A 27,322-nucleotide genomic window follows, 5' to 3' on the forward strand; every position below is an offset into this window, starting at 1 on the left:
GTCCAACAAAGTATTATAATTATTATTTGGAGAAGTTATATTGGGATTATTGTCTGGGTTTCTGAAAAAAATATTGATTCCGAAAAAATATTGGAAAAGGTATTTATACCAGTGCTTTTAACTGGCAGGAGTTAGGTTAAACAATTTTTCTTTGCGAGAGTTTTCTGCTAAATTCAATTGATGATTTAGAAAGAACAATTTCATAATTTTCATACTTCCAAATGAATGCTTTTTCTCATCTGTAGAACTTGTTCCATGAGCCGAATCATATTTATGTCTCTTGAGATTTCAGTATGAGGAATACCTCTATATCATAACATGAAATTGAAATACTTTAAATAGAAACTTCGCCAACCAAGTATATGCTACCTCAACATTATTAGCTAGGTTTAATTCAAGAAAGAATCTGTGAAATAATAGGATTTTGTGTCTAGGTACAGTGGATCACCAATATCATCGCTCGATTTTATTCCACAATTCATCCCTTTCAAATGAAGTAGGTATTTCCAAAGAATGTTGATCTTTCTTTACGAAACTAAATCAATCAATTCACTTCCGATAAATATCTTGATTTACTAGAAAAACTCTGTTAGGCCATACAAATCTCGAAAAGAGTACTGACAAACGTCAAAGTCTGTTTTCATTTCGCAGCGCCCTCTACGGTAATTCGATTCGCGAATTATTTCAGATTCTTTCTTGAAGTAAACCTAGGTAATAATGTTGAGGTAGCATATACTGAGTTTGTGAAGGAGGTAGAAACTAGACATCTTGATAAGTAGAGCGTTTAAAGTTTCTATTTGAAATATTTCAATTCCATGTTATGATATAGGTATTCTTCATACTGAAATCTCAAGAGACATAAATATGATTAAGCTCATGGAACAAGTTCTACAGATGAGAAAAAGCATTCATTTGGAGGTATGAAAATTATGAAATTGTATTTCTAAATCGTCAATTGGATTTAGCACAAAACTCTCGCAATGAAAAATCGTTTAACCTAACTCCTGCCAGTTGAAAGCACTGGTATAAATACCATTTCCAATATTTTTTCGGAATCAATATTTCTATTCAGAAACCCAGAAAATAATCCCAATATAACTTCTCCAAATAATAATTATAATACTTTGTTGGACAACATGAGATAAGAAAAAACATAAGAAACAAAACTTGTTTTGACTTTGCAGTACTGACAAAGTAGTTCCGGATTTCAATAGGCAGAGGACGTCTAGATTTTTGGATTCGCCAATCCACCTGTTGAACTGAAATTTTTCATGTAAACTAGACAACAGAACTACTACCACAGAATTTCATTAAAATATATTAATATGGATCTGCTTAATAACTACACATTATTATTCATGAAAAGAAGTGAATTTGGTGTGGAAGAAATCCTATATGTACTTACTCTGTAATGTGCGTCTCCATAAATAAGAGTATATAAACGAGCATTGCAGGAATAACTGATGCAAACATGACCCATACTGGCAGTCCTGTGGGTGGAATGAACCAGCCCCTCCTTTCTGGATTGGATGGAGAAAGTCCTTCTGGCACAGAAAGTTTCTCAGTGTATGTTTGTGGCACGATATAATCTACGAACACCATCGTTACGATTGCTATAGGTACTCCAAAGTCTCCTAAAGCTCTCCTTGCCTTTAAAGAAGTTATAGGTAATGTTCAACAATAGTCTATCACTATAATTATATGAAAAGGAGTTTATATGTGTTAACGCGTATTTATAATTTTATTATTCATATTTTTGGGTATGAGTATGATTCCTTGGATTTTCTGTTTTCAGAAGTGCCTGTTTTTGTTAAAGAGGGAAAACTAATCAAAATAGATCATCATTTCATTATTTTTTGACGTCGAATGCGATATGTGTAGGGTGATTTTGCAAGCTATTGTATTTGAGACACTCCAACAAAAAACAAACGAAAATCTAGAAAAAACAGGACTTTACTTGATCATTTATTGTTTAAGTCCATGCACCAAAACATGACTCTTTACATAAAAAAAAAGTTTTATTGTCGTGCGGATGAGAGATATGCAATAGAAATCAATTATTAATTCGAAGGTCACAAATTTTTTGAGTGAAGTAGAGCCATTTGGATAACGAAATACGCAATTCCTTCATTAAAAACGCAATAATCAACATGATTCTCGAAATAATCGACGTTTCAAACTATGAGTAAGGTGCTAAAATACTTTCATTGTAAAAGATAATTTCCGAGCCTTTGTTTTGATGATCAGATATCATAAACATCACTCTGTATATGATTCACATTCTTCTCTTAAGATTTCTCATGGTATTTGTAGAGTCAATCTTTCTTTTGTTAAGCCCGTTTGCAACAGCCGAGAATTCTCTAGAAAATTTACTCGAAAATTCATGAGCCGTGAATTATTTACCGTTGCATACGCACTTTCGGTAGTATTCTCTGTTCAGTTGCATACAAAATAATATCTGCCGTTTTCTTGCGAGAATTTTGTAGAGAATTCTCGGCTGTTGCAAACGGGCCATAGTTAGAACTTAAAAACGTAATCTTTAAAATCATTAATTCATAAAATATTGAGTAACGAAATTTCCGAAACGTTTTCGTCATCACCAGAAAAAATAGTGCTAATTGAATACATTGTTCCCCTCTCTGTTAATGAGAACATTGTGAAATATAAACAGAGTGATGCTTTTGATATCCGATCATTAAAACGAGGGGCCAACAATGATTCTTTACATTAAAATTATTTTTAACACCCCCTTCTGATAATCATAGTTTTAAATAATATTGAAACTGTAGTTGATCATTTTGAGAATTATTCGAAAATATCGAGATATTCTGTTTTTCAGATGGCTCTACTCCAAACAAAAAATTTATGCCATTCGAATTGGTTTTTGATTCTCATAGCATTTTTGATCGCTCCACGAAACCCAGAAAATATTTTTTTTCTACACGCTATCCCATTTTGGGCACTTAGGCGGGGCGCGTCTCTCTCACCTTCGGAGATAGAGAATTGCGGTGTACTATTTCCTAGAAATTAAAAATAGAGCAAGCAGAATTTTTATAGCTTATTTAGTTTTTGAGTACAGGGTCGAATTGAAAAGTCTAACTTTTCAGGCCCTTCTCAAATCTCAGTTATCTTAAAACTTATCTAAGAAATAAAAACAAGTTCTGATTTTTTCTCGTAGAGTCCAGTTAGTTTTTTCCCGAATTTTGATTATTTTTTAGCTATGTTTCTTAAATGGCACACCCTGTATATCATTTTCTAAATTCGTTAGGCATGAAGAGCGCTTCCCACGAATATATAATAAATAATTGTGCTCAATTATTTTCAAGAACAATAAGCTCAGAATTTCAGATTTCTCTCTGAAATTGTCTTTTGTATCCAATTATGAAAGTCAGCTATGACAAATTCGAATGGAACAAAAAGCAAAATGTTAAAAACTTTACGCATTCTTATCAGTTTCGGATTATCAGTGAAGTATTTCTGCTGTTTTGGTATTTCTTATTATCAATATAAAATATATTGAATTCATTTTACAACGATTGCCGTTTTCGAAAATAATGAAGAATATGATATTATGGTTTGTTCAATACAATCTGTTAAAAATCCGCAAAGAGTGCGGTATTTTATTTACAAAGATAACAGAGAATTTCAGAAAATCTTGGATTCTGAGCTTGTTTTTAAAAAATCATTGAATACCATTATATATTAGTGAAAAGCCCACTTAATGCTTAATGAATACAGAAAATGAAATTCAGGTTGTGACAATCAAAAAAACAAATGTTTGCTTCATAACTAAATACAAACAATGTTATGGAAAACCAAGTACGTCACAGGATTCTACGACAAAAATTTCTATTAGAACTAGTTTTAACTTGTTCGATGAGTTAAAGGATAACTGAGATACGAGAGGTGTCTGAACAGGGATACTTTTCAAAGCGACCCTGTATTTCAAACACCAAAGAAGCTATCAAAATTGTTCTTACACAATTTATCTATCTTTGGACATATGAGGGATGCCCCTCAAAAGTGCCCAAAATGGCAAAAAGGTACTATAAAGTAATGTAAAAAATTAATGATCTGGAGCGGTCCTGTTTTTTCCTGAGTTTCATTTTCAGGTTCTTTTCGAATGTGTCTAGGTCAGAGATTACCCTGTATAATATACCTATTTTTGAACTAAATACTGAATTACATACAGTGTGGTCCAACGAAAACTTAATACCTCGGTTTTCCGTCTTTAAGTTGATGAAGATGAAAATGTGGAAAACCGCTCGGACCCGTCAATTTCTGATTCGAGGGGGAACAACTTTTCCGCACTTTGCATCCCCCTAAACATCAACTCCCTAACGGTGAGCACAACCCCTTGATTTTCAATAGGGATGAGGGTTGTTGCGATACCTCATATTGAAGATGTTATCGAGTGCCTACTCTATTCGCATCGAAATTTCCATGGTTAACGAAATGACAGGTAAAATTATGAAAGAGTTAAGTTTATTTATGGTTGTCTTCTGCATTTCATCAGTAAGTTGAATCTGTAGAGTAGGATAGATCTGAAAGTGTCCGATTTACAGATTCGTAAATAATGCAATTCTGGAAATGTTCCTGTAACTATCTTATTTACATTGTTACTTTTGAACTACTTATCGTAAATAGTTACGGATCCCTTTAAGCTACAGATCACAAAAAACGTCCAGAATTGCAATTTTCCTGTAGGCTTATGAAAAGTTACAGATTTTGGTTTACAGATGAAAGCAGAATACCACTATTAATGCTAGAAATGGGCACCATTCACTTCCATGCAGTAATATAAGTTTTGCTAAAACCGTTCACGTACAATACTCAAGATTTCTGGTGTAATTTGACGGCATTTATTCATGATCCGACTTTGCAAATCATCCAGTGACTCAGTTCAGGTAGAAGAAATCTTGGATTTTAGGTGACCCGTAAGTCCAGTGGGGCCAGATCAGGTGATCCGGGTGGCCAGTCAAAATTTCCGCTTCTTCAAATCCAGGAGTGAGGAAAATTTTGATCTAAGACCTGACGCACCGACTGAAATAGATCGTTAGTTGGTCTTTTGCATTCTTCGATACTTGCACGAAAGCTCCGTTCTTCAATAGATCTAAATAAATTTGGCCAATGATACCGAGCAGAAAAAAGGACCGATTATCTGATTTACAGAAATACCCGCCGAAACATTTAATTTTTGGGGAAGCTGAGTATGCACCTCACGAAATAATCTTGGATTTTCATCTGGCCAATACCGACAGTTAGGCCGGTTCACAATGCCGCTAAGGTAAAATGGGGACTCGTCCAAAAAACAGTAATCGAACATGTATTGAATACCGTTAATAATTTCACTAACCACTTCACAGAACTGGAGTCGGCGATCGGGATCTTCCTCATTCAGTTCCTGAAACAATCGTATCTTATAAGGATGAAATTTATGTTTTTTAAGAATCCTCATGATTGTTGTGCGTGAAACACCAGATACCTCGGATAATTTCCTAGTACTAAAGGTGGTTCCAATAATTGCTACATGACCTGACAACCAAGTCCCTCGCTTCGTCTCTTATTGTTTTCGACTGAATCAGTACCGTCAAATTTGGCAACCATTTTTTCATTTTATCATTTCCACATTTTCTTCTACGGGATATACCATTTTAATCATACTACAAATTTACAATCGCTTTGACATACCTGTAACGTTTTTAAAAATTCATGATAGAATAAGGTAAATCGAAAACATCGGCCGTCTTTTTTGGACGAAAAACTAACAAGATAACTACTCAATACCTTTGAAATGTGTCGGATGCCAATAATATTCTCGAGATAAATTCCACATTGCCGTTTTCGAAGGATCAGGGGCCCGATTCTCAAATGTCTATCAAAAATGTAGAACGCGACAAATACTAGAGTGCAAATGTCTACTGACTTTCGAAATCGGTATTCTCGGGTACTATTCGACATTGGAAGCCAATCGACATTATCATGTCGAATGGTAAGATCTGGTAACCATGTAATAAGAAGAAGAACGGCTGGAATATTGTGTATTTTCAAAAAATACTCTTTGCTCATTCACAAGCACATAGACATATTTGTTCGTGGTTGACAGTAATTTTTTATTTAATTGGGTGTAAGTCGTGATGTAAATTTCCAAGGAAACCTATTGTTCCGCAAAGCAAAATGCGAAGTTGGTGGATATGTTACAGAATGAACAGGAGTTCTCCCAATCTCTTACTTTAGTAGAGTTCCAGAATTACATCTCGGAGGAAAGAGAGCGAGCAGGCTTTGCTCTGATTCGTAGATAGACGTAGATCTACGCTTTGATTGGACGGTATTGACGTAACAGATGGAAAAGATGCGATTCTGGAACGAGGCAAATGAAAGATGCAGAGTGGAAATGAAAAGAAATTGCGTCTGTTACAACCTATTATTCCTGGCATTTTTCATGGAATCTTTTCACGAATAAGTTATTATTTAATCCCCTGAAACAGTCATAATAACGGTGAAAATGCCTCTCAAATTCTGCAGCTTCTTCATTATCCTCCAGGTTTTGAATAGCTAATAAAATTTCTAGTTCTTCGTCCATCATTTTCGAAATGATTCAGAAACTCGCAATAATGGCTATGTACCCAATCTCGAGTGAAATCTTGGTCGTTATTATTCTTGAGGTACCGAGGAAGTGCAGGAGTTTTGGATGAATCAATCTCCAAGAATGGTTAAAAACACTTGACAATCGTAAAGTACAAAAACACACTCACCGCACTAACATTAAGTTATGGTTGTATTCTGCTTTTCATCCGTAAGTTACGAATCTGTAGCGCATACATAACCTGCTGCAATTCTGGAAATGTTTCTGTAACTATCTCATTGACAGTGTCACTTTGAACTACTTATCGTAAATAGTAACGGATTCCTGTAAGCTACAGACCACTAAAAACTGTCCAGAATTGCAATTTTCCTGTGAGCTTATGAAAAGTTACAGATTGGCTTACAGATGAAAGCAGAATGCCACCATTAATTTTCGTCGTTAATTTATAAGCAATATTTTCGAGAACTATAAGCAATATTGGAGCAAAATGACAAACATTGACAGAGAATTGTCGAGTGATATCGAATGTCTAATGGCTTCTACCCACTCGTCTTTTTGTCTATTGAAATTTGTCTGACGCGACATTTGAGAATACCAAATTTCTATTTCATTCGACAATTTAGTGATGTCGCATGCGAGAATGACCCAATAGACATTTGAGAATTGGGATAGTACCCGATAAGATCTTCAACATGAAATATCAACACCCCTCATTCCTATTCAAAATCAAGGGGTTGTGTCCCCGTTAAGGAGATGAAAAAAGCGAAAAGGTTGTTCCCCTCGAATCAGAAATTGACGGGTCCGAGCGATTTTCCACATTTTCATTTTAAAGCCGGAAAATCGAGGTGTTAAGTTTTCGTTGGACTCACTGTATATGATTTTCACTAACATGAGTTATTTAACCGCTATCACAGTAGCTCCTTCAGGTGAAGGTGAACTGTAGGATTCTTAGGTAGTTCACCCCCACTCACCTGAAGATTCTAATGTGATAGATAAACACGAGTTTTTCGTGGAATATGGAAGGTTTTTTTGGGGAAAAGTATAATGTTTTGTTCAATACATTATTTATAAATATAAATATGGAATGGCGACTGATTTCAATAATTAGTTAAAGTGCCTATACACGCCCCGGCGACTGCAGGACTGCAGATCTTCAGTGAAACTGCACTACAGTTTTTTGGAATTTCAGTTCAAATTGACAGTCCTGATGATACTTACATTTCTTCCAAGAAATTGGCTGTTCCTGAACATCTTCAAATAATAAGCAATGATGAACGTTCCCAGTGATAAAACTGTACAAAAGAGAGCTGTGTTCGGCTGATTAATGGGCCCATAGCTATCTGTCATCGGCAAAGGTCTGTATTGAATTATATTCAACATTTGAGAATCTTGATAGCCAGTCTCATTTCTCAAATCCCTAAATATCGCAGAATCGTTTGCTGGAACGGTTATCTCTTCGAATTCGCAGTAATTCGTCAACAACGGGTGTTTATGAAATAGTAATATGAGCTTCGTAACGCTCTCGAGGATATAAAGTAGTACAATTAGGGCCGAGAATATATCCTCGGTGAATCTCGTGAACAACTTCACCAGCATGCTCCCCTCCAGACAAGCCACGAATAATCCGATGAAAGCGAGCCATAAGCCGATGAAAATGCGCGTCTGTAGAAAGTCAATGCCGCTGCTTGTGCAGAATTGATATAAACTCTCGTCGAAAAGTAACAGCGGCCCGGTGGTACCAACAATAACTAACGGTTGACCGGATAAAAGTGCGAACAGAATGCCGGATATGCTTGTACACATCAGTGTCTCCGATGTCCCGATGCTGTTGTCCGTTTTGTTGCTGAGAAGACCACCGAAAGCCACCGCGCCTGAAAGTGCAGCGAAGTACATGAATATGGATGCTGCTGCACATTGCGCGTTCAGGCCATCTTTGACATCGCTCATGTAATAAGGATAGCGTCTTTTCAGGTCGTTGATAAGGCCTCCCCATGGCCTACGGGTACGTTCTAGGGGATTATAAGGGGGTTTCTTTTCATCGCCCTCTCCAGTACCCAACAGAGGCTTGGTGATACCTGCAATAATTCGAATCTTTAGAATAGATTCTAGGTCTAAGGTCTTATTTCACTACATCACTTTATAAGTCACTGGTTTAACACATATAAGGCAACATTTTTGACACACCCATATGATTTCCGGTAGTACTAATCTTCAGGAAGTGACATCCTCACCCTTAATTCAAATAATCAATTATGACTGACTGATAGAGTCAATTTGTCTGATAACGCTGAATACTCTGGTCTCCCGAAGGCAGCAGTTGTTCCGGAAAAGATGAAAATCGTTTACAAAATAGTTTAAAGGGAAAAAGATTTTTACCAAGAACGACGCAACTTTGGAATTTTTAGTAGAGCTCAGAAAAACTTCTTGCCGGTAGTTGAGCACCATATGGATTTTTATCATTTAGGAATTATATTTCTAGTGAACTTTCTATTGAAATTGAAAATGATCTTCGAAATCTATCTTTCAGGTTAATATACGGTATACTCGTATATTAACCTGAAAGCTTGAAAATAATTAAATAATAAGTGATTACCTTGAGCCTCTGCTGCTTTTTTCAGAGCATTCTCCTTTCTCTTTCTTATTTGCTCACTCTTCGCTTTCAGCTCTTCGATAGGAAGTAATGCTTTCCTCTCCCAGTTACCAGGTGGCAAAACTATGCTGTCATCAAGGAATTCATTGATGGCCGACAACAGAGCCTTACGATCGTATGCTCCAAACGCGATATTGAGAAATTGCTGGTTGGCCATGAGCGTTGAAATTGATCTACCAACCTAAAATACAAATAAGTAATATACTAATCGGCATCAGCTGCTCGAATCCTATCATGCGATAGGATTTGAGCATTATCGAAATACACAAAAAAGTGAGATGCAACACAATGGAGTGAACTTGAACATAAAAAATAGAAAAAAAAATTACATAAAAACGAGGGGAGTATCCTGATTTGAAGGATTATAGAAAAAACTTCCAGAAAAACTCATATTTTCATAACGCGAAACAAGCAAGATTTGGAATGGGCGAAACAATTGAAGAAGGAATGCTAAAAAGATAGCAGTGGAAGCTTCACGTGGAATCTGGGTAGAAACTTGGGTTTGTTGGCTTTCTTCGCTGGTAAAAAAACTATATAGGTAGGGAACAGAACAATCGCATGAAGTTGGACTGTTGTACGTGGGGGCTCGCAAGATGGTGGAAGATGCTAATACATATATTTTACATAGAGGGGATCGCGCGGCACTACCTCCTGCTTTGACGAACCCTTCAGGGTTCCAGATAGAGATCTATGATCTACCGGCTTCTTGTCTCTTAAGCTCCCACTTGGCTCTGTGATGTGACACAGGGTGGGTATTTGGGGACCTCGTTTCCATCTGTCTATCCCCTGAGGAAAGGACTATGGTGCACGATGAACGCTGTTCTTGTTAGCACGATGGAGAATATCCGCAGACGATACTCCTGACATAAACTAAGCAGTAAATGAAGTGGGACAGCTAAAAAATCGCCTAATTTTGAATAGCTACCCTGTGCCACTGACGCCCAGAAAAAGGGTAGAGCTTTGCATCTCTGGCTGACAATCCAAAATTAACGAAGCAATATCATAGTTATAGCTAGTCAAAATAAGGCCATTTTTTAGCTATCCCACTTCATTGGCTGTTTAGTTTACTTCACACAGTGAGGAAAGACTGAAAGCTCTTTCTGAAGATAAGATCAACCCCTACTTAGTGGGGGAATGCAGAGGAGCTCACGTTTTTAAAGTTAAAGGCAAACAAAGGTTCCTGGAAAAGAGATGGCTAAGACCGGTGTCCTCTTTTGTTGATCCGGAGCAGGCGCTTCCCATCTGTCAGGATCTTCTTCACTAAATGCAAATAAAGTAGTCTCAGGCATTCGAGGATTCTCATTGGGAGACCGTCCTTTGAGCCTAAGGTCAAAAATCTCCTGATTCTTGAGAAGCAACAGCTGACTAGTCCATTGTCTGTCCACCCGTTTAATGAACGTTCAAAGATAACGGGACTTATTGGTTGTTCCTTGTACCACTGGTGAAGGAGTAATGATGAGACTGTTGACTATGTTCTGTTCACCTTCCTGAGTTAAGGACAACACGTTTAGAAAACCCAACTCTTACTATTATGGTGAGGGGTACCCCTCGGAGAAATATGGTGCTCCGTGTAGAAATTAAAACAAGAACTAGAAATAGGCCGGCAGTGCTAGTTCGTGCTTGCTTCAAGTTCAAGCATCCCAGAACATTGGCCACGAGCTCAGGCTTGCATTTTGAATGAGGAAGAAATAGAAGGTAATAAGATTCTTGTCCAGGTTAGGGAGATCGGCCACCGAATGCGAAGTTGTGCGAAGCTGAGCATTTTCAATGCTAAATGACAAGCTGCGTCACTCGATTCGTAGCTTGTCGATTATATTAGTACTGAAAATGCTCAGCTTCGCGCAACTTCGCATTCGGTGGCCGATCCGCCTTAGCAATGTCAACTTAGATAAGAAAATCTCCTCTGTAGTATTGCAATAGAATAAGCTGAAAAGAACAAAGTCGAACAGTTTTTCTACTTTGCAGAAAACGGTGGACGTACATTTGAAACATTCGAACATTTAAAAGTAAGTAGGGTTAGTGGATCCTGTACAAGTTGTCCTCTTTTAAATGGACGAATGACAAATATCAACAAGAACTCTGGGTTGCTAGTTAAATTTCAATTTTACTTATTTTTGATTGTTCAAACTTTTCACTTTTCTCTTGTATGTATTGTACGTGTCCTAAACATTTTTTCAATGTCTGAAAGGATGAAAATAAAAATGACTTTAGCTTTGCGTATTTCCCACTGCTCTCCAAAGGAATATTCACTTATCCCAGATATCTCAGACTCAGATATCAAAAGGATTAAGCTATGTTGGAGCCCTCTCGAGGTTTTCGGGCTCGTGTTGGTGGTCGGGTCCGGGCCGTTCTACGGTCTCCTAATGTCGATCGGGTCCCCTCCACTGGTGTCGTCCCCTCGTTCCTGGTGTTTGTTGAGTTCCTGATCTCTCCGCATCTCTTGTTGAAATGGATAATGTTCTCTTTCTTGTTCGGCATTTCCCAGGAACTTGCGTACCGTTCCCGCCGTAGCAGTACCGCTTTCAGCATGACTCTATAGTCTATAGATATTTTCATCCAGCTGAAGTTTCCTCAAACTTTTCGTTAGTTTTTTCGGTATCATGCCAGTAGATGAAATAACAACAGGGATAGTCCTGATATCTTTCAAATTCCACTGTCTCTAGGTTTGTTTCTCGAGGTTTCTGTATTTAGACATTTTTTGATGTGCCTATCTGGTAGGTTGTTGTTGTTTGAAATCGCCACGTCGATGAATAGTGCTCATTCTTATTCAACAATATGAGGTCAGGCCTGTTGTGAGTTATTTTCCGGAGTGAGAACCGTGCGATTCCAGTAGAGCTTGTGATCATTTTCCAAAACACAAGCTGCATGATAATTGTAATAGGGAACCTTTTTTGACCTTAGAAGTTGATATTTTATTGCCAATTCTTGGTGAAAAATCTTTGCAACAGCATCATGTCTATTCTTGTACTCCGTGCCCGCGGTGATGTGCTGGATAGTTTCATGTTTCATGTGTCGCACATCCCAACCGACAGCTATTAGCGTTGCAAAATAAGATTGCAGCGCTAGGGTGAGCAGTTACGGAACTATACTATGGCTGTTGTTGTTGTATTCATAACCTCAAAAGTAAATCGTGTCTTGATTGTGATGACTAAAAGTGAATATAAGGACATTTTGCTTTGTGGATTTAATTAACTGCGTATATTATCATTCGAATCTAGGTGCTGCTCAATGCCCGACTTCAATGGTTGCAGCCATACTCGGGTTTCTTTTGCTGTCACCAGAGGGCGTATCGCTTATTTTGCAACGCGAATCGGTACAGAGGCATCCTTGGCGATATATTTCATGTAGTTCCTTGTTGGAATCACCTGATCCTGGATGGCAAGGATGAAATCCTCTGTCTAGGGGAAACAATCAGTAGATCGACGCAGGTATCCAAATAATGGATATTGTATCGATAATAAGTACCTGTTCTAAATGCAGTGAAATATCTTCATGTTCAGAAAACAAAAAATACCACTGAAAAATAAAATTGGTGCACATTTGTGCAAGCTTCATTTTAATTCTTCACACACATTTGTGTTTGACATCACATAAATATAATATTGCATATTATCCTTGATATTATCATATTATACTTCGTATTACTTTACTACTATAAGTATTACTCTCGATTTATATAAATTATTGTTCATGCGGATGAATCCTCCTCTAATAATAATTAAACATGTTGCGATATCTGCTACTACTACCATTTTATTCATAGTTACCTCACGATAATCCAAGTTGGCTCTCTTGGGTCCGAGAAGAATAAATATGAAACGACAAGGCAAATTAACTTCCACCAAACTTGGTATTACGATACCTTCAGCCAGTCTAATGAACGAAATGGCTGGTTGCTCTAGGAAATCCACTTCGCCGACAAGCACACTGCTTGCTTGGGCACCTGGTGGGATCTGAAAATATATTTGTTCAATTATAAAAAAATCCTTAGAGTATGATCTAGTTAGTACACAAAACACCCCTTCAGTCGACATAGGAAGGATCGGTTTTTCAACCATTTCTCTGTATAGAGGGTGAGTCTTTGACTCGTACAGGTATTTTGAGAGTAGATTCTTGAGGTGAAAAGAAACATTTTTTCCTTTACCATTTTTACCGAATCAACTCGGTTTAGAAGATACAGGCTGTTGAAAAACCATAAAAAATGTTATTTTTAGTTCTATCTGACAAACGGTTATTTCGAATGAAATGAATTTCGGAATATAATTTTTCATTTATTTGATGAATCTTTTTCGAACACGAGATATCACCCACGTGTTCGAGTTTTCTCATTATGCCCATTACGTATCATAAATACCAAAAATTCAAAGAACACAACTGTTATTTTTATTCTATACTAACAAAAAAAGTGAGTACGCGAGAGATGTGTTCCCTAGCTATAATAGCTCACTTATACAAACTTGTTTGTTAGAACAGAATAGACGATAACAAAAAACCACTACAGAGTGTTTTTTCAACCATATATACAGAGAAATGGTTGAAAAATCGACACTTTATTATCTTTATCCTGACTGAAGGGGTGTTCTGTGAACTATGTCAGTTGGTATATTTCAGTTTGAATATTTTTATTACAATTCGCATTTTTTCGCCCCACAAAATGTTGAGAAAATCTCCTTCAATTTTGTCATCATGAGTGAGAAGACGAGAGGATTTTCAACAGCTTAGAGAGGGCGAATAGTGGCTGATATCCACAGCCACCACCGAACTTAGATAGATTTTTGTCTGGTATGACCCGGTATGGAATCATGAAGGCCGTACTGCGAAGGTACAGAACATCAAACTGATTTGTTGCATTGACCCCCTAGATCATCTTCCACTTTATAGAACACGTCTGGCACATTAAAGAATGATTACTCCGTTGATTTGCGTGAAACACTTTATATATTATATATATTATATAAATATTTAAGTTTATGCTTAAGAAGAGCACAACTGAATTTAAAAGTTGACGTGTACCAGTATGTTTTAAAAGATTCTAATAGAAGGACATAAAGAATTTTATTCTATAAGTGGTTTTCACATTGTATGTAATTGGTCTATGAATCAGTGTTACCAACTCCAAATATTATTTCACGGGATATTACAAACACAAATTCGACTTCCCACAGCAGCCCAAGATGTCAATAATTCAGAATGTATATTGGTTTTTGCACCTAATTTAGTAAGTAGCCTCCAATAGTTTTTGAGGAGTTGCCTGACTGGCGAACGATAGATGAACTCCCTTTATGTTTTTTATTGAAATCCATTTGTTTTAAACACCAGCTCAAAATTTCGGGTGGTTTTATTTTCATTTTTGCTACATCACAAATCTTAATTGTTGTAATTAAATGATATTGATTGAAATTTAATATGGGAGGATTCCGCATCTTCTAAAACTTTTAAGGATTTTCACTCCCAATCTCTGAAACAAAATAAAAAAAAAATTAAAATAACCGGTTTGCTCCTGCGTAAATTCTTGCACTAATTTGTCAGGAGCAAATCAACTAGAAAAAATTGTTGCCTGACAATGAACTGAAAAAAGGAACTTTGAAATTATAATTATGTAACGTAACGTTTCGGAGTCTATATACGACTCCTTCATCAGACGAAGGTCAATTTCTGAAAATCTTTTGAATTGTAGCTTTTATTTGACAATACATAGAAACGTTGATTCATTTAATTTTGACATTACCGGATGAAAGTTCTTTCTTCAGTCAATTAATTCAAATATGATCTATTCCTATTGAACAATTGGCCAAATTATTATTTTGATACAACAAAATACATGTGCACTCTCTAATCTTTCTTTTATAATGATCTGGTTCTGTCAGAGATTGGGAGTGATAATCCTAAAAAATTTTAGAAGATGTATTTAATGAACCAATACAAAATGCATCAAAGAAAAATAAATTCCATGAATTATTATATGCAATGTATTCTGAATAATTCACAAATTTTATTAATAAATGAGAGGAAAGCTACCCCAAGGAAAACCTTGAGGACCTCTACAGGTCATGTCCTTACCTTTTTCAATATGGATTCGTTTTGTGCCTTCCTCACATCCTCGGAGCTGGCCGAATAAGTATCCTCTCCACGTATCTCTACGGCAACATGATTGTTGTCACCAAGTAACTTACTCTCAGCGTCTAAGTGTCCATTCTTGGATATATCAAAAGGCATACTGATCTTTCTGCGCTCCAGGTCATACAGATTCTGTATCGAGAATAAGTTGAAATTAGAAAAATGATTATGACGTGCAAATATTAAGTCTCGTGCTCAGGGGAATAATTTGCATCCTTAAAAAATCCTAGCAGAGTTTAAGCAATGAACAACAAACATGCTTCAACCAATTTACTTCCATTACTATTTATTTCAATCCCAAAAAACGGAGATGGATCGGAAATTAGCTAACTGAAACATCATAACATAATAATAATTGTTTCAATGGGAAGGAAATATTCGATTTCGAAAACATGAAAATTATGAAAGAAAAGACAACAATTATGAAAGAAAAGACAACACATTTCATTTGAAAAAGATCAAAAAAAAAATAAAAAATTTGAATTGATGTGGCCGATACTTGATGAACATCTATAATTTAACCAATAAAAAATACAGCATATGCACTAGATTATATGAACCCCATTTTGTTTTGGAAAAGTTATCAAACAAATTTAAAATGATGTGAAACAATTCATTATTTGTTGATAAATCCGAATATCCTCCGAAACTCATGGTGCTTCTAATGAAAATGAGAATTCAGTGAAATCTATCATGAAAACGAAGGATGATATAGCTCGAAAATTCAATAGTAACTTTCCAGAAGGAATGTTTAATATGTGATCAAGTTGATGAAAATACGAGTTATGCGAATAACGAAAATTTATGACAATAAATTATTTCAAGGTTCAAGCAGTTGGTCTATATTTGAGGAATGTTGCAATTTTCGGAAATTACTGAAATTATATGAAGGTATGCCGTATTTTCTGTTCCACTTTCATCAGATATTCACTGAAATTTTTTTACCTTCTAAAGCCTGAAGAAGGCAATTCAGAAGTCTCCCCCTAATTTAAAATTGTATCTGTTTGACTGTTGATGTCTAATTTTAGGAGAAAGTCAAATCAGAATTTAAAGGTCACTGCTAGGTCAATTTCCAAAATTCGTAAAATAATATTTGTCAGATGAAGTCTAGTTTGCTGGAATCTTTAAAATAACATATTTATATTGAGTTTTATAATATCTATTAGTGCCAATATGGCGTCAGTCCCAGAGTGTTATGAGACCATTCAATTTTTTTTTACGTATTCCAGTCCCATATCTTTTTCTAATTCAGAATATATAATATACGTCATGTTCCTAATTGTTCTTCCAATAAAAAAACTAAAAAACTAGTTCAGTCAAGCTGGCAGGTCATTTTCATTAATAATATGATAAAGCGTAAAGAACTTTATGCTTCTATGTTGTATCATGTTATGAGAGACTTTGAAGATTACTTTCATTCCATATATTTGAAAAAAATTGAAAAATTTTCAATATGAAATGATCGCTTTCAGGAAATTTTGTAAACCTGAATTCAAATGATTATGTTCAAAAACTTTTTCAACTAGTATAATTGATATAGTCTATATACTACATAGACATAGAGACATGGACTGCGCAATACCAACATGAAATTGGCTAGGCCATTTTATAGAAAGAGAGAAATGATCGTCGGGCATTACCTGTCTCTTTTGTGTTCACATAGAAGTGAGTGCGGACCAATCAAAATTCCAGAAAAAGACAACTGCATTCCCGATGTTCAGTTTCTCTCTCTCACTTTTTTTGACCGTATTTGATGCAGAAAGGGAAGGCACAGTCCATGTCTCTATGTCTATGATATACTAGTACCCGGGCCCAGAGGGGCCCCCTCGTAATGAATATCAGACTAGGAGACTAGGCGCAAAATTATCCTTCGAATTTCAATTACAATTGAAAAATTTATCTTATCTAACCATTCGACGGGGTAAGCGTCTCGCCACCCCACACCCCCCCGAAAATATTAGCTAAATACGCCACTGATATGAAGTAGTCATGGAAATTCTCCTTCCTCATTTTCCCAGCATGTTCTCAAATATTCGGAACTTGACAGAAACTAGTTTTTGAGATTTTTTATTGGAAGAACAATTAGAGACACGGCGTATATTATATAATTATTCTGAATCAGAAAAAAATATGGGACTGAAATATGTTGAAAAATCATGTGGTTTATATTTGAAAAATTGAAGTTGGCTACGCCACAGAATTCTACATAAAAAAATATACACGTGGAATGTTTTTCGATATCACTGAAACTTTACGAAATAGAGGCACTAATTAAAAGAGCCGAAAAATAAGATTTCACTCATAACTTGAAAACAAAAGAAGAGAGGGGGAAGTGGTGGTCATTATCCATCTTTTGAAAATCGAGGTCGGAAAGGCGCCATCAATTTTTCCCTTCAATTAGATCGAATTTTGCCTACCCTGTAATTTAAGGGCCGTTAGTAAAACCGAAGAAAGGCTTCCCATTGTTTGACAGTTGATGGATATTTACTGATTCTGTGTACAGGGGAGTGGAAACACTCTGAAACTGCTGCCAGTTTGGCGCAAAGAGTACCTACAGTACAGGCTCGTACCCAGAAAGGTGTGTTGGGGGGGGCTCAGCTAACATCCACTTGAAAGTTCTATGTGCTGAATGATCATGAGGGACCTTTTGCAAAAGCCTTGGGGGGGGGGGGGGTACGCGCCTGCTACAGTACAAATACGCTGAAACTCAAAAATGCAGTTGTATATTCTATGTAGGTATTCTAGCAGATTAGACTTTTTCTGACCACCGTTATGTCTTGAATTTCTGTATGATATTGATAATAAAATTCGTTATACCCAAGAAAAAAAAAACACCGTATAGAGTGCACATCCGCAATTCAACAGACAAATTTATCAGACGCACGGTATATATTTTATGCTTCTAACCAATAGGTAATTACTTGAAGGTTTTGAAAAATCAATTTTGTGAATAATATCAAAGAAAACTTTCAGTTAAGTCACAAGGTATGATCATTTGCAACGCCAAAGATTTACTTAAAGCTATATCTTCATATAGATCTGGCAGAATCGACCTCAGGACTGAATTTACAGGATATTTCAAATTACTTGATTTCCGATACATTCGTTTTATTTTAGAAAAGTACTAGAAACAGCCAAAATAACGAAAATCAATCAATTGAATGATAAAAGGGATGGAAATCAAAATATCTCGAATAAGTAGAGAGATTGAATTTTATACTTTGGTGGATGACATACAGATTTCATTAGCTAATTCTAGAGAGATAATGGTTACTGATCTACGGCACAATCATAACTCAAATTAGGCAAACAAATTACTCGGATAATAGTGAAGATGTCGGAAATTGGGCTCTAATTCCGCAGAATTTGGATGAACTGGGTCCTATCTAAGATCTGAACCTACCGCAGATTTAAATTTCTGAAAGCAAAGTTCTACCAAGCCATACCCTCAAGGGAAATTTCAATTAACTAAGTTTATTAAAGCTGCAATGCACACAGGAGCCGTTGTACGAAATGGAAAGCATATTTCAACGTAAACATAATTGAATGGATGTATAATGGATGGGTGATTTTGATGCACAGCTCAGGATAAATTCAGATGTTTCTCTTCGACCAGAAAACAAATAGTTATCTGGTTTTAAAAGTAAAAAATTAAGTGACAAACTTGATTGCTATTTATGGCGAACCTTCACCAGTTGACGAAATATGGACATTTTATTTTTGTCTCTTAGCGGCAGTATAGAAATTTCAAAATTTTCGTTAATTATGTTTTTCGTAGTTGAATACACCAAACGAATGATGTTTCGGCCAAAATTTTTTTCATCCGAATGGTTGGTCATCACAAATGTTATACAAGGAGGTTCATTAGTAAATAGGCGTAAGCTAAAGATCTAGTATTTTTTTCAGGTCGGGCCTAGGAAAAACTGATAAATAAGATTGAATAAAAAAAAACCCTGCATATCAAAATTCCTTATATTTGATATGATATTCAACAGAGGGAGAAAAAAGGGAAATGGAAGTATTTCTCGTACTTCTACATGCGATTTTTATACTCAATAAACCTAGTGAAATCTAAATTTTCATTCAGACAACACAGAAACTAAAATTTCATAAAACACAATTTTATTCGGTATTTTCCTAAATTATTTGAATGTTCAGCCTCCCAACAAGTCCTTAGTTTTTGGGTCACAAACTTAAAACACCAGGAATGAACAGAATTGTAGGCATTTGGATTAATCTGTGATACTTTTAAGTACCTAATTTTATCACTGCTAACGATAACATTTATTTATTAAATATAAGATTTCCGCTTTCATTGTGATTCACGTTTGTGACCCAAAGAATTCAATTGAATTGGTAAAATGTAAAATTAATAAATTTTTATTACTGTGTTGTCTGAAAATTCAGATTTGACTAGTTTTATTGAGTATTAAAACAGTGTGAAAGTAGGAGAATACGTTGTTTCTTTTTAGATTTTTCTGCTTCTTTCGGATATCCAATTAATTTTGAGGAATTTTGATGTACGGGGTGTTTTTTTTTGGTTGAACCTTATTCGTCAATTTTTTCAAGGCCAGACCTGAAAAAAATCCAGTATGTTGCGCAGAATAAATGCACCAAATATGATCAAAATATATAGGTTCCAAAGTTATGGGTAATGGGTGAAATTACACAATCAATAAAACACTCTGTATCTTGATTATATAGAGAGATAAGCCCTTCAACTATAGGTTAATCTGAGTCACCTCCGCGTCCTCTATTTACCCCTAGCTTCCGCTCATTCACCAATGAATCACCTTGTATAATACAGGGTGTTGTGACCTACCAGCAGTAGGCGTTCTGATCTAATAAAATATTCAGCTTTAAAAAAGTGGTTTTTAGAATAAACCAAAACGGATGATGTTCCAGTCAAAATTTCACATTTTTCTTCAACCGAATCGATGGTCATCGTAAATATTACATAATACAGAGTGTTGTGACCACTCAGCATCAGAAGGTCTGATGTAATAAAATATTTCACAATGGAAATGGTAATTCTTGGAATACACGACCTCAGAATACATCAAATATCGAAGGTGGGAGGTGGTACGTATTGGGAAGATCAAAATTCGAATTTGAATTGATGAATCAGCTGTGATAAATTTTTAAGAAATTCTAGTCCAAATCTCATACCTTTATCACACTTACATCAAAAGTTATAAGTTACACCAAACATGCATAACATCATGAAAGTTGTTAATAATAAAATTAAAATTCTATACAACTTTTGTCTGAAGCAATTTTTCATACCCTTTTCGAGCTAGAGAGTGATAAGGGAGAGGAGCTTAGCCACACATGCGAAATGCCAAGGTCAATGTAGAAACCCAGTCAAATGTACATTCATCGCCACATATCTTCAAAGCGTTCACACGTAGAAAAAATTGCTTCCGACAAAATTTGTAGAAAATGTTATGTTAATTTGTTGGAAAATGTTATGCTCTACAACTTTTATAATGAATGCGAAAACAATCTGAAGCCCAGGAGAGGAGATATTTCAAAATAACTTATTTTTGTGATCTTTATGGCCAATTTTTATTGTTTCGGCTTGCTGAAACTATTATGTTATATTTTTTAATTATTCTTGAATCATTGGCTTCAAATTAAGCCACCGCGCTCGAGAATGTACAGGTGGCGTTTTTTTTTTGCAAGTTTGGCTGGCGCCTTCCCACACATTTTCGTCACGCTTAAATTGTCAGACAGAATATAACTTTTCAACATGTAATTAACCACATAATATATCTCAATTTGACACGCTCGAATAAGTACAATGATCGTTTTTTTTTTTACTATTCTGACAAGCTGTCCAAAACAATTATACACAGGTCTAATTTTTGGTAGATACTCTACAGGGTTCAAGGTATGGCCCCTTATATTAATCCGACACGCTCGAGTAAATACCGAAAATACTCTTGAGCTCCCCAGCTACTGTTTAAACAACTCATGTTAGTGAAAATTATATGACTCTGTTCTTAAGCCCGTTTGCAACAGCCGAGAATTCTCTAGAGAATTTTCTCGAAAATTCATGCGCCGTGAATTATTTACCGTTACATACGAACTTTCGGTAGAATTCTCTGTTCACTCTCATACAAAATAATCTCTGCCGTTTTCTTGCGAGAATTTTGTAGAGAATTCTCGGCTGTTGCAAACAGGCTTTAGACAGGATCAATAATAACTACATATTCAAAGAATGTGTTGAATTATTTTTGGTGAATACCCAAACAACAGCTTGGAGTCTCACGCTCCTGAGAGAGCGGTCCCTCTCAGGGTTTGCCTTTAGAAGGTTTTTTCGCGGGAACGAAAAAAAAACAAATAAGTTTGGTGAGTGAAGTTAACATATGTATATCCTGAGCTGAGCAACTATAGTGCAACTAACATATCCAATAATATGAATCAGAGGATGAAACGATTTGAAAGGGAAAACACACGTGATGGATCGTACGTGCGGATAAGTCGGGTTGCGGCGAGGCAATACATTTGGCGGGCACAGATGTCCCTGAGCCGAGCTGAGGGAGAAACGAGCCGATCTCGCCAACATCATGGTATCGAAGCTGGCGCCGTCCTCCAACCACATCGACTGCAACCAGGTTGATAGATTGGGCTCCGCTCAGTGGAAACACCCGAACGATCACAATTAATAGATTTAGGCATTGTACTTTTTCTTTCTTTATTGGAAACCTCGAGACAGATGGATAATTAAACAAGAATCGTAACGTCATTTGAACGTAAGACGTAACTTAGTTCAACCTAAAGCCTGAGAGTGTTCACATAGAGCATAATATAACATAATATGTATTCACATTCTAAAATTCGAACGTGAAGATAATTCAAAAGCAGAGTGGAAGTAAACAAGTTAAAAATATAAAAAGGAATTGGACTTGCAACTTGCAGGGATCTAATCGAGAGTAAACTACAGAGAACGTGCCGTCATCGAAGGTTCAGCTCTTATCAGAGCTCATCAGTACTGTATAGCTCAACCAGCGATGACGATCAAATGAAGAAAATGATAGCTTTGTTTTGGTTCGCACTCAGGACCAAAGCAGGTATATTGGAAACCAGTACCCGCATCGATATACTAGAAACCGTCAGAAGTACAAGGTGGTTTTAATCACAAAAACGTGTGTTGGAGTTAACAGTTCCAAAATATCTCTGAGGGTTCCTGAGATATCTTGAAAACTGATCATCAAGATTATCTTTTTTCTTTAAAACTCATTTGTTTTTGGGGATTACACGAATTTCGGTTTGTATTATTCACGATTCCACTGGTGTACTATTTTTCTGTGATTTAAGCCTCTCTGTATTTCTAACGGTTTTCCATATTCCTGTAGTCCCCTTCTAAATTGTTCTAACCCTGTATATAAATCTGTTTATATTCTTGGAGTAATTGATAGTGAAGAGTGAACAGTTTTATTTTTATTTCTAACCAAACTGGTCATGTAAGACAGTTTTGCCTTAGCGAGAATTTTTCTCAATAAGAACATCATTTTTCCTCGGATTATATTTTTATGGTGAGGGAAATCCTTTCTTTCATATTTGGAAGAAGACCTTGTAGTTTTTGTTTGATAATGGGCCTTCTCAATAAAAATAGAAGCAATAAAAGAAAAGACTTTTATTAGTTGAATAACACCAATAATATGTTTAGTTTAGAGTAACGCTTTACGTTCATTGTGTAGGAGCACAAGGGACAATATTTTTTCTACAAGCGCTTGAAATGTATACATTTCACATAACAGAACAAATTTGATTTGATTAATTCATATACATATAATGAGGAACGTGCATGTCGTTACTACAGTCATCGCATCGCGTATTTTTTTCTACAAGCGTGCGGGTTCAACTATTTTCCCGCACGCATTTCAAGTTGCACTTTCCCAAAAGGTGCGGAAAAAACGCCTGCTATTTCTTTCCCGCACGCAAATGCGTAACGACATGCAGAATTACGTCTGTCATTATATATGAATTAATCAAATCAAATTTGACCTGTTTCGTAAAAAGGATATATTCATATATTACAAGCGCTTGTAGAAAAAATATTGTTCCTAACTCTTGCGGAAAGTCTTGCCCGCAATTGATAGGAAAATAACTATTATATATACTCCATTCACATTTATTTTAGCAGTCGGTTGGCCATGAAATAATTTTCTCAAGTTTTTGTAACTAGAACGGAGTAAGGTTGGCACTCATGAAATGTCGTTAATGTCATAACGCCGTTGCCACAACTAATATCAATTAATATTACAAAAATACCGAAAGTGATTGAAAAAAGAGACAGGATTTCAGGAAGTGCTATTTAGAATTCAGGACTGCTCATTAAAATAGTTGTACCCTGATATTCTAAAATCCACAATACGTCAGACGGCAGCGAACATATTCAATGTAAGAGAATTTATATAATGTTTCATCTGAATCTAAACGACATATATTTCAGCCGAATATCTCCGCAATCGGAAAGATTGTGAATGAAGAGGATGACAAAGAATTTCCTTCTATTGGGAGACCCAAAAAAGTCCTGTTGATTGTTTATTCATGTCAAATTTTTGTGCAAAGGTTAAATTCATCTTGAATCGAAACTTCCTTTAATTCCTTTTACTTACATTGATGCAAGATGATTTTTGTTGAAGAATTCAACATTCTTATAATTATCTGTTAATTCCTTCGGGAGATACCCATTCCTATGTCTGGATTTGGTATGCTTTCAGTCAGTTTGTATAAACTTCAATTATGTTCCTCACATATTTTCCGAAGAGATTCGACATTGTGATAAAATACGTAATAACAGAAACTTTTACGTAGAACGGGCAACATAGCGTTGATTTAAAACCCAAAAATGTTTTGACAAGCGTCATAACCCCACATTTTCGTACTATACAGAGTGAAATGTGTCAAATTTCCATGGACAACCGAGTGCTTAAATAAAAGTGAATGGAACATACTGTAATATACTCCTCTAACGGTGGTATTCTTTTTTCATCTGTAAGCCAATCTGTAACTTTTCATAAGCTTACAGGAAAATTATGCAATTCTGCACGTTTTTAGTGATCTTTAGCTTACAGAAATCCGTAGCTCTTCACGATAAGTAGTTCAAAACTAACACTGTTAAGAAGATAGTTACAGGAACATTTCCAGAATTGCATTATTTACGAATCTGTTAATCGGACACAGACAGATCGATCGTACGCTATAGATTTGTAACTTACAGATGAAAAGCAGAATACAGCCATTAGCTTCAATTTACAAATTTGCAGGTATAAGTATATAACTCGTAGGCTGAAGGAAAATTGAAAAGGACTGCCCAGCAGTTGCTGGAATATTCAGATAATATTATGAGGAAAAAGGAGAAGGGATTAATTTTCAATACTTCTTAAAATTCGAATTTTGCATTCTTTATATCTATATTTTCTATAATTCGAAGTAATATGTGCAACATGTTCTTGTCCTTGAAAGGAAAAGGCGAATGTTGAAACTTGAAACATTGATCATATACATATTGCACCTCGGTGAATGGTCTAAAGACATTTCGGGAAACGTATGATTGTTCTGAAAATTAGGTTGCATGGATGCAGCCTACCGTTTTGATTTTTAGATTCAAAACACTTTGCGAAGTTGCTACTTGTAATTAACTTTGGTTTTTTGATTTATTTTATTTATACACTTTTTTATTTGTGTGATGTTGAAATGTGAGAATCGGCTAATGACCTTGGTAGTCGAAGCCGCATGTTAAAACCTAACCTAACCTAACTTTGGTTTTTCGAATGGTATACCCTGCATACTTCAACACTTTCAAAAGTATTTTCAAATTCTATGTAAATTTGATATAGAATTCTCCATAAGTATGCTGAGTATAATTTTCAGTTGAAGAACATGAAACTACTACTACTACAGGTTTTGGAAAAAAAAGATGATGGCTTTCAAGAAACATATTTCTTGAAAAAAATTTGGATTGATTTTGTAAAAACACTTGAAGGTTCATGGCTAAATAACTTATGACAGAAAAGTCTTGGTGTAGATGAGCGTGACAATAAACGTTGCTATGGCTACCTCCCTTTACGTACTATAGTTCTTTTCGCCTTAGACCCGTTTGCACCAAACATACTTAGTGTTAAGTGTCCAGTGTCCCTTAAAATGAACTCTTAACTTAAATTACGTTGCACCAACTGTTAAGTGACATTTAAATGGCTAAAGCTAACCTTAAATTTAAGCGCTCCTGTAATGACCACTTAGATATTTAAGGGCGGGATTCTAACCTAAAATAATTTGTTGAACTCATAAACTGGCTGCAGAACTGCTGTGGTTTTTCTAATAACGTCAAGTACCTTTTATTTGACAATCCATTTCATTATCAATAATAATGCTTATTCAGCAACAAAAAGTTGTCACTCTTTGATAATAATATAATAGTTTACTTGACACTGACTGACAAGACAATAAAGTTAGGTTAATGAAATGACAACGATCATCGGCAACCGGCCAACCAATGAAAAGGCTTTATTGGACTAGAATGTAGTTGCACCAAAATAAAAAACTGAAATATCACTAGATATCAAAACTTAAGGGCCCCTTACTGAAGATTCTGTTAAGCCGCAGTCGTGCAACTGGCAAAAAAATTAAGCGTCCATTAACTTTAAACTACGCTTAGTTAAGTACTCATTTTAAGGAGGATTGGTGCAAACGGGCCTTAATCAACCGAAAAGGTATTCAATATATCATTGACCCCTGGCCATCACTTTCACAAATCCTATTTTTGTTCGTAAAATCCTGCAGAATAAAGCCGTGCTAGCGTCTTCACCGACTTTCCGGAACATCAAGCTTTCCGACGATATCACACCCAGCCAGGCTAACTGTTTAAAACTTGCGAGAGAGGAACTAAAGCGTCGAGAATCTAATGGCGAAAAGAACTTAACCATTAAGTATGTTAAAGGTGTGCCAAGAGTGGTTGGTCTGACGAAAGCATCTGCTTCAAAAAATTGAACCCATCCGCCCTACAGCAGTGGACTCTCCTTTACACAAATGCTCGTTCAATAAAAAATAAGTTCCATGAATTGTGTGTGAATGTTGATCTTCTTAATCCCGATATTATTTGCATAACAGAAACGTGGCTGCATAGCACACTTCCCGATCAGCTTTACAGTATAAAGGGTTACTCCTTGTTTCGCTGTGACAGCTCTCTCAATGACGGCTATGGTGTCTGTATATACTTGAGTGATAAAATTTCCGAAATCTATAATATAAACGCTCTCTCCTATGATATTCCACACATCGACAACTTGTTTCTCAGCATATCCTCGTCTACGTTCTCCATTTGTGTTGGATGCATTTATAGACCTCATGCATCCCCATCAGACGAAATACTTTTGGATCATGTACGTCATATTTGGGAATCTTACGCCAATGTTTTAATTACAGGAGATTTCAACTTCAGAGAAATACGATGGCCTATTCGTACCCCACCTTCTTTGAATTCGGTTCCCGGGTGTTTTGTTGCCTTGCTTGACGAATGTGGTCTTCATCAGGTTGTCGACAAACCAACACGGATTGTACATGGCCAAACTCTATCTTTTCTTGATCTTCTGGTGACTAGCGATCCGGATCTGGTCTCTGATACTAGATACCTTGATCCTCTTGGAAGATCCGATCATGTGATGATCGTGGCTAACCTTCAGTTCACCCCTTCTGTTGTCAGAGGGATTGCGGAGAAGTACATATCAATTACCGATTTTGATTCACTTAATGACCACCTTTCTAACATTGACTGGGAGAATCTTCAGGTGGGCAAAAGTATCGATTGTGTCTGGCAATGTTTCAGCACCCGCCTGAGGGAGTCAATATCTCATTTTACCAAAAACAAGTCAATCAACTCCGTCACATTTAAACTATGGCTAACAGATGAGATCCTTTCCATGCAGCGTCGCAAAAAGAAACTGTGGAAGTGTTATCTT

At 36.0% G+C, this 27,322-nt stretch overlaps 1 protein-coding gene across 3 annotated transcripts in view; it reads right to left on the bottom strand.

The window, feature by feature from the left end:
• The window catches only part of LOC123320214 (anion exchange protein 3), a 254,710-nt gene that overhangs the window by 76,134 nt on the left and 151,254 nt on the right, over positions 1–27,322 (bottom strand). For all 3 annotated transcript variants that reach the window (XM_044907456.1, XM_044907464.1, XM_044907448.1), the window contains 5 exons: positions 15,297–15,485; positions 13,004–13,189; positions 9,180–9,417; positions 7,805–8,661; positions 1,406–1,650 (listed from right to left, as the gene is read on the bottom strand). In XM_044907456.1, the coding sequence (XP_044763391.1) occupies positions 1,406–1,650; positions 7,805–8,661; positions 9,180–9,417; positions 13,004–13,189; positions 15,297–15,485 (1,715 nt within the window). The remainder of the gene's footprint in view (positions 1–1,405; positions 1,651–7,804; positions 8,662–9,179; positions 9,418–13,003; positions 13,190–15,296; positions 15,486–27,322) is intronic.

This window comes from Coccinella septempunctata, chromosome 1 (assembly GCF_907165205.1).
Source record: "Coccinella septempunctata chromosome 1, icCocSept1.1, whole genome shotgun sequence".
NCBI lineage: Eukaryota > Metazoa > Arthropoda > Insecta > Coleoptera > Coccinellidae > Coccinella > Coccinella septempunctata.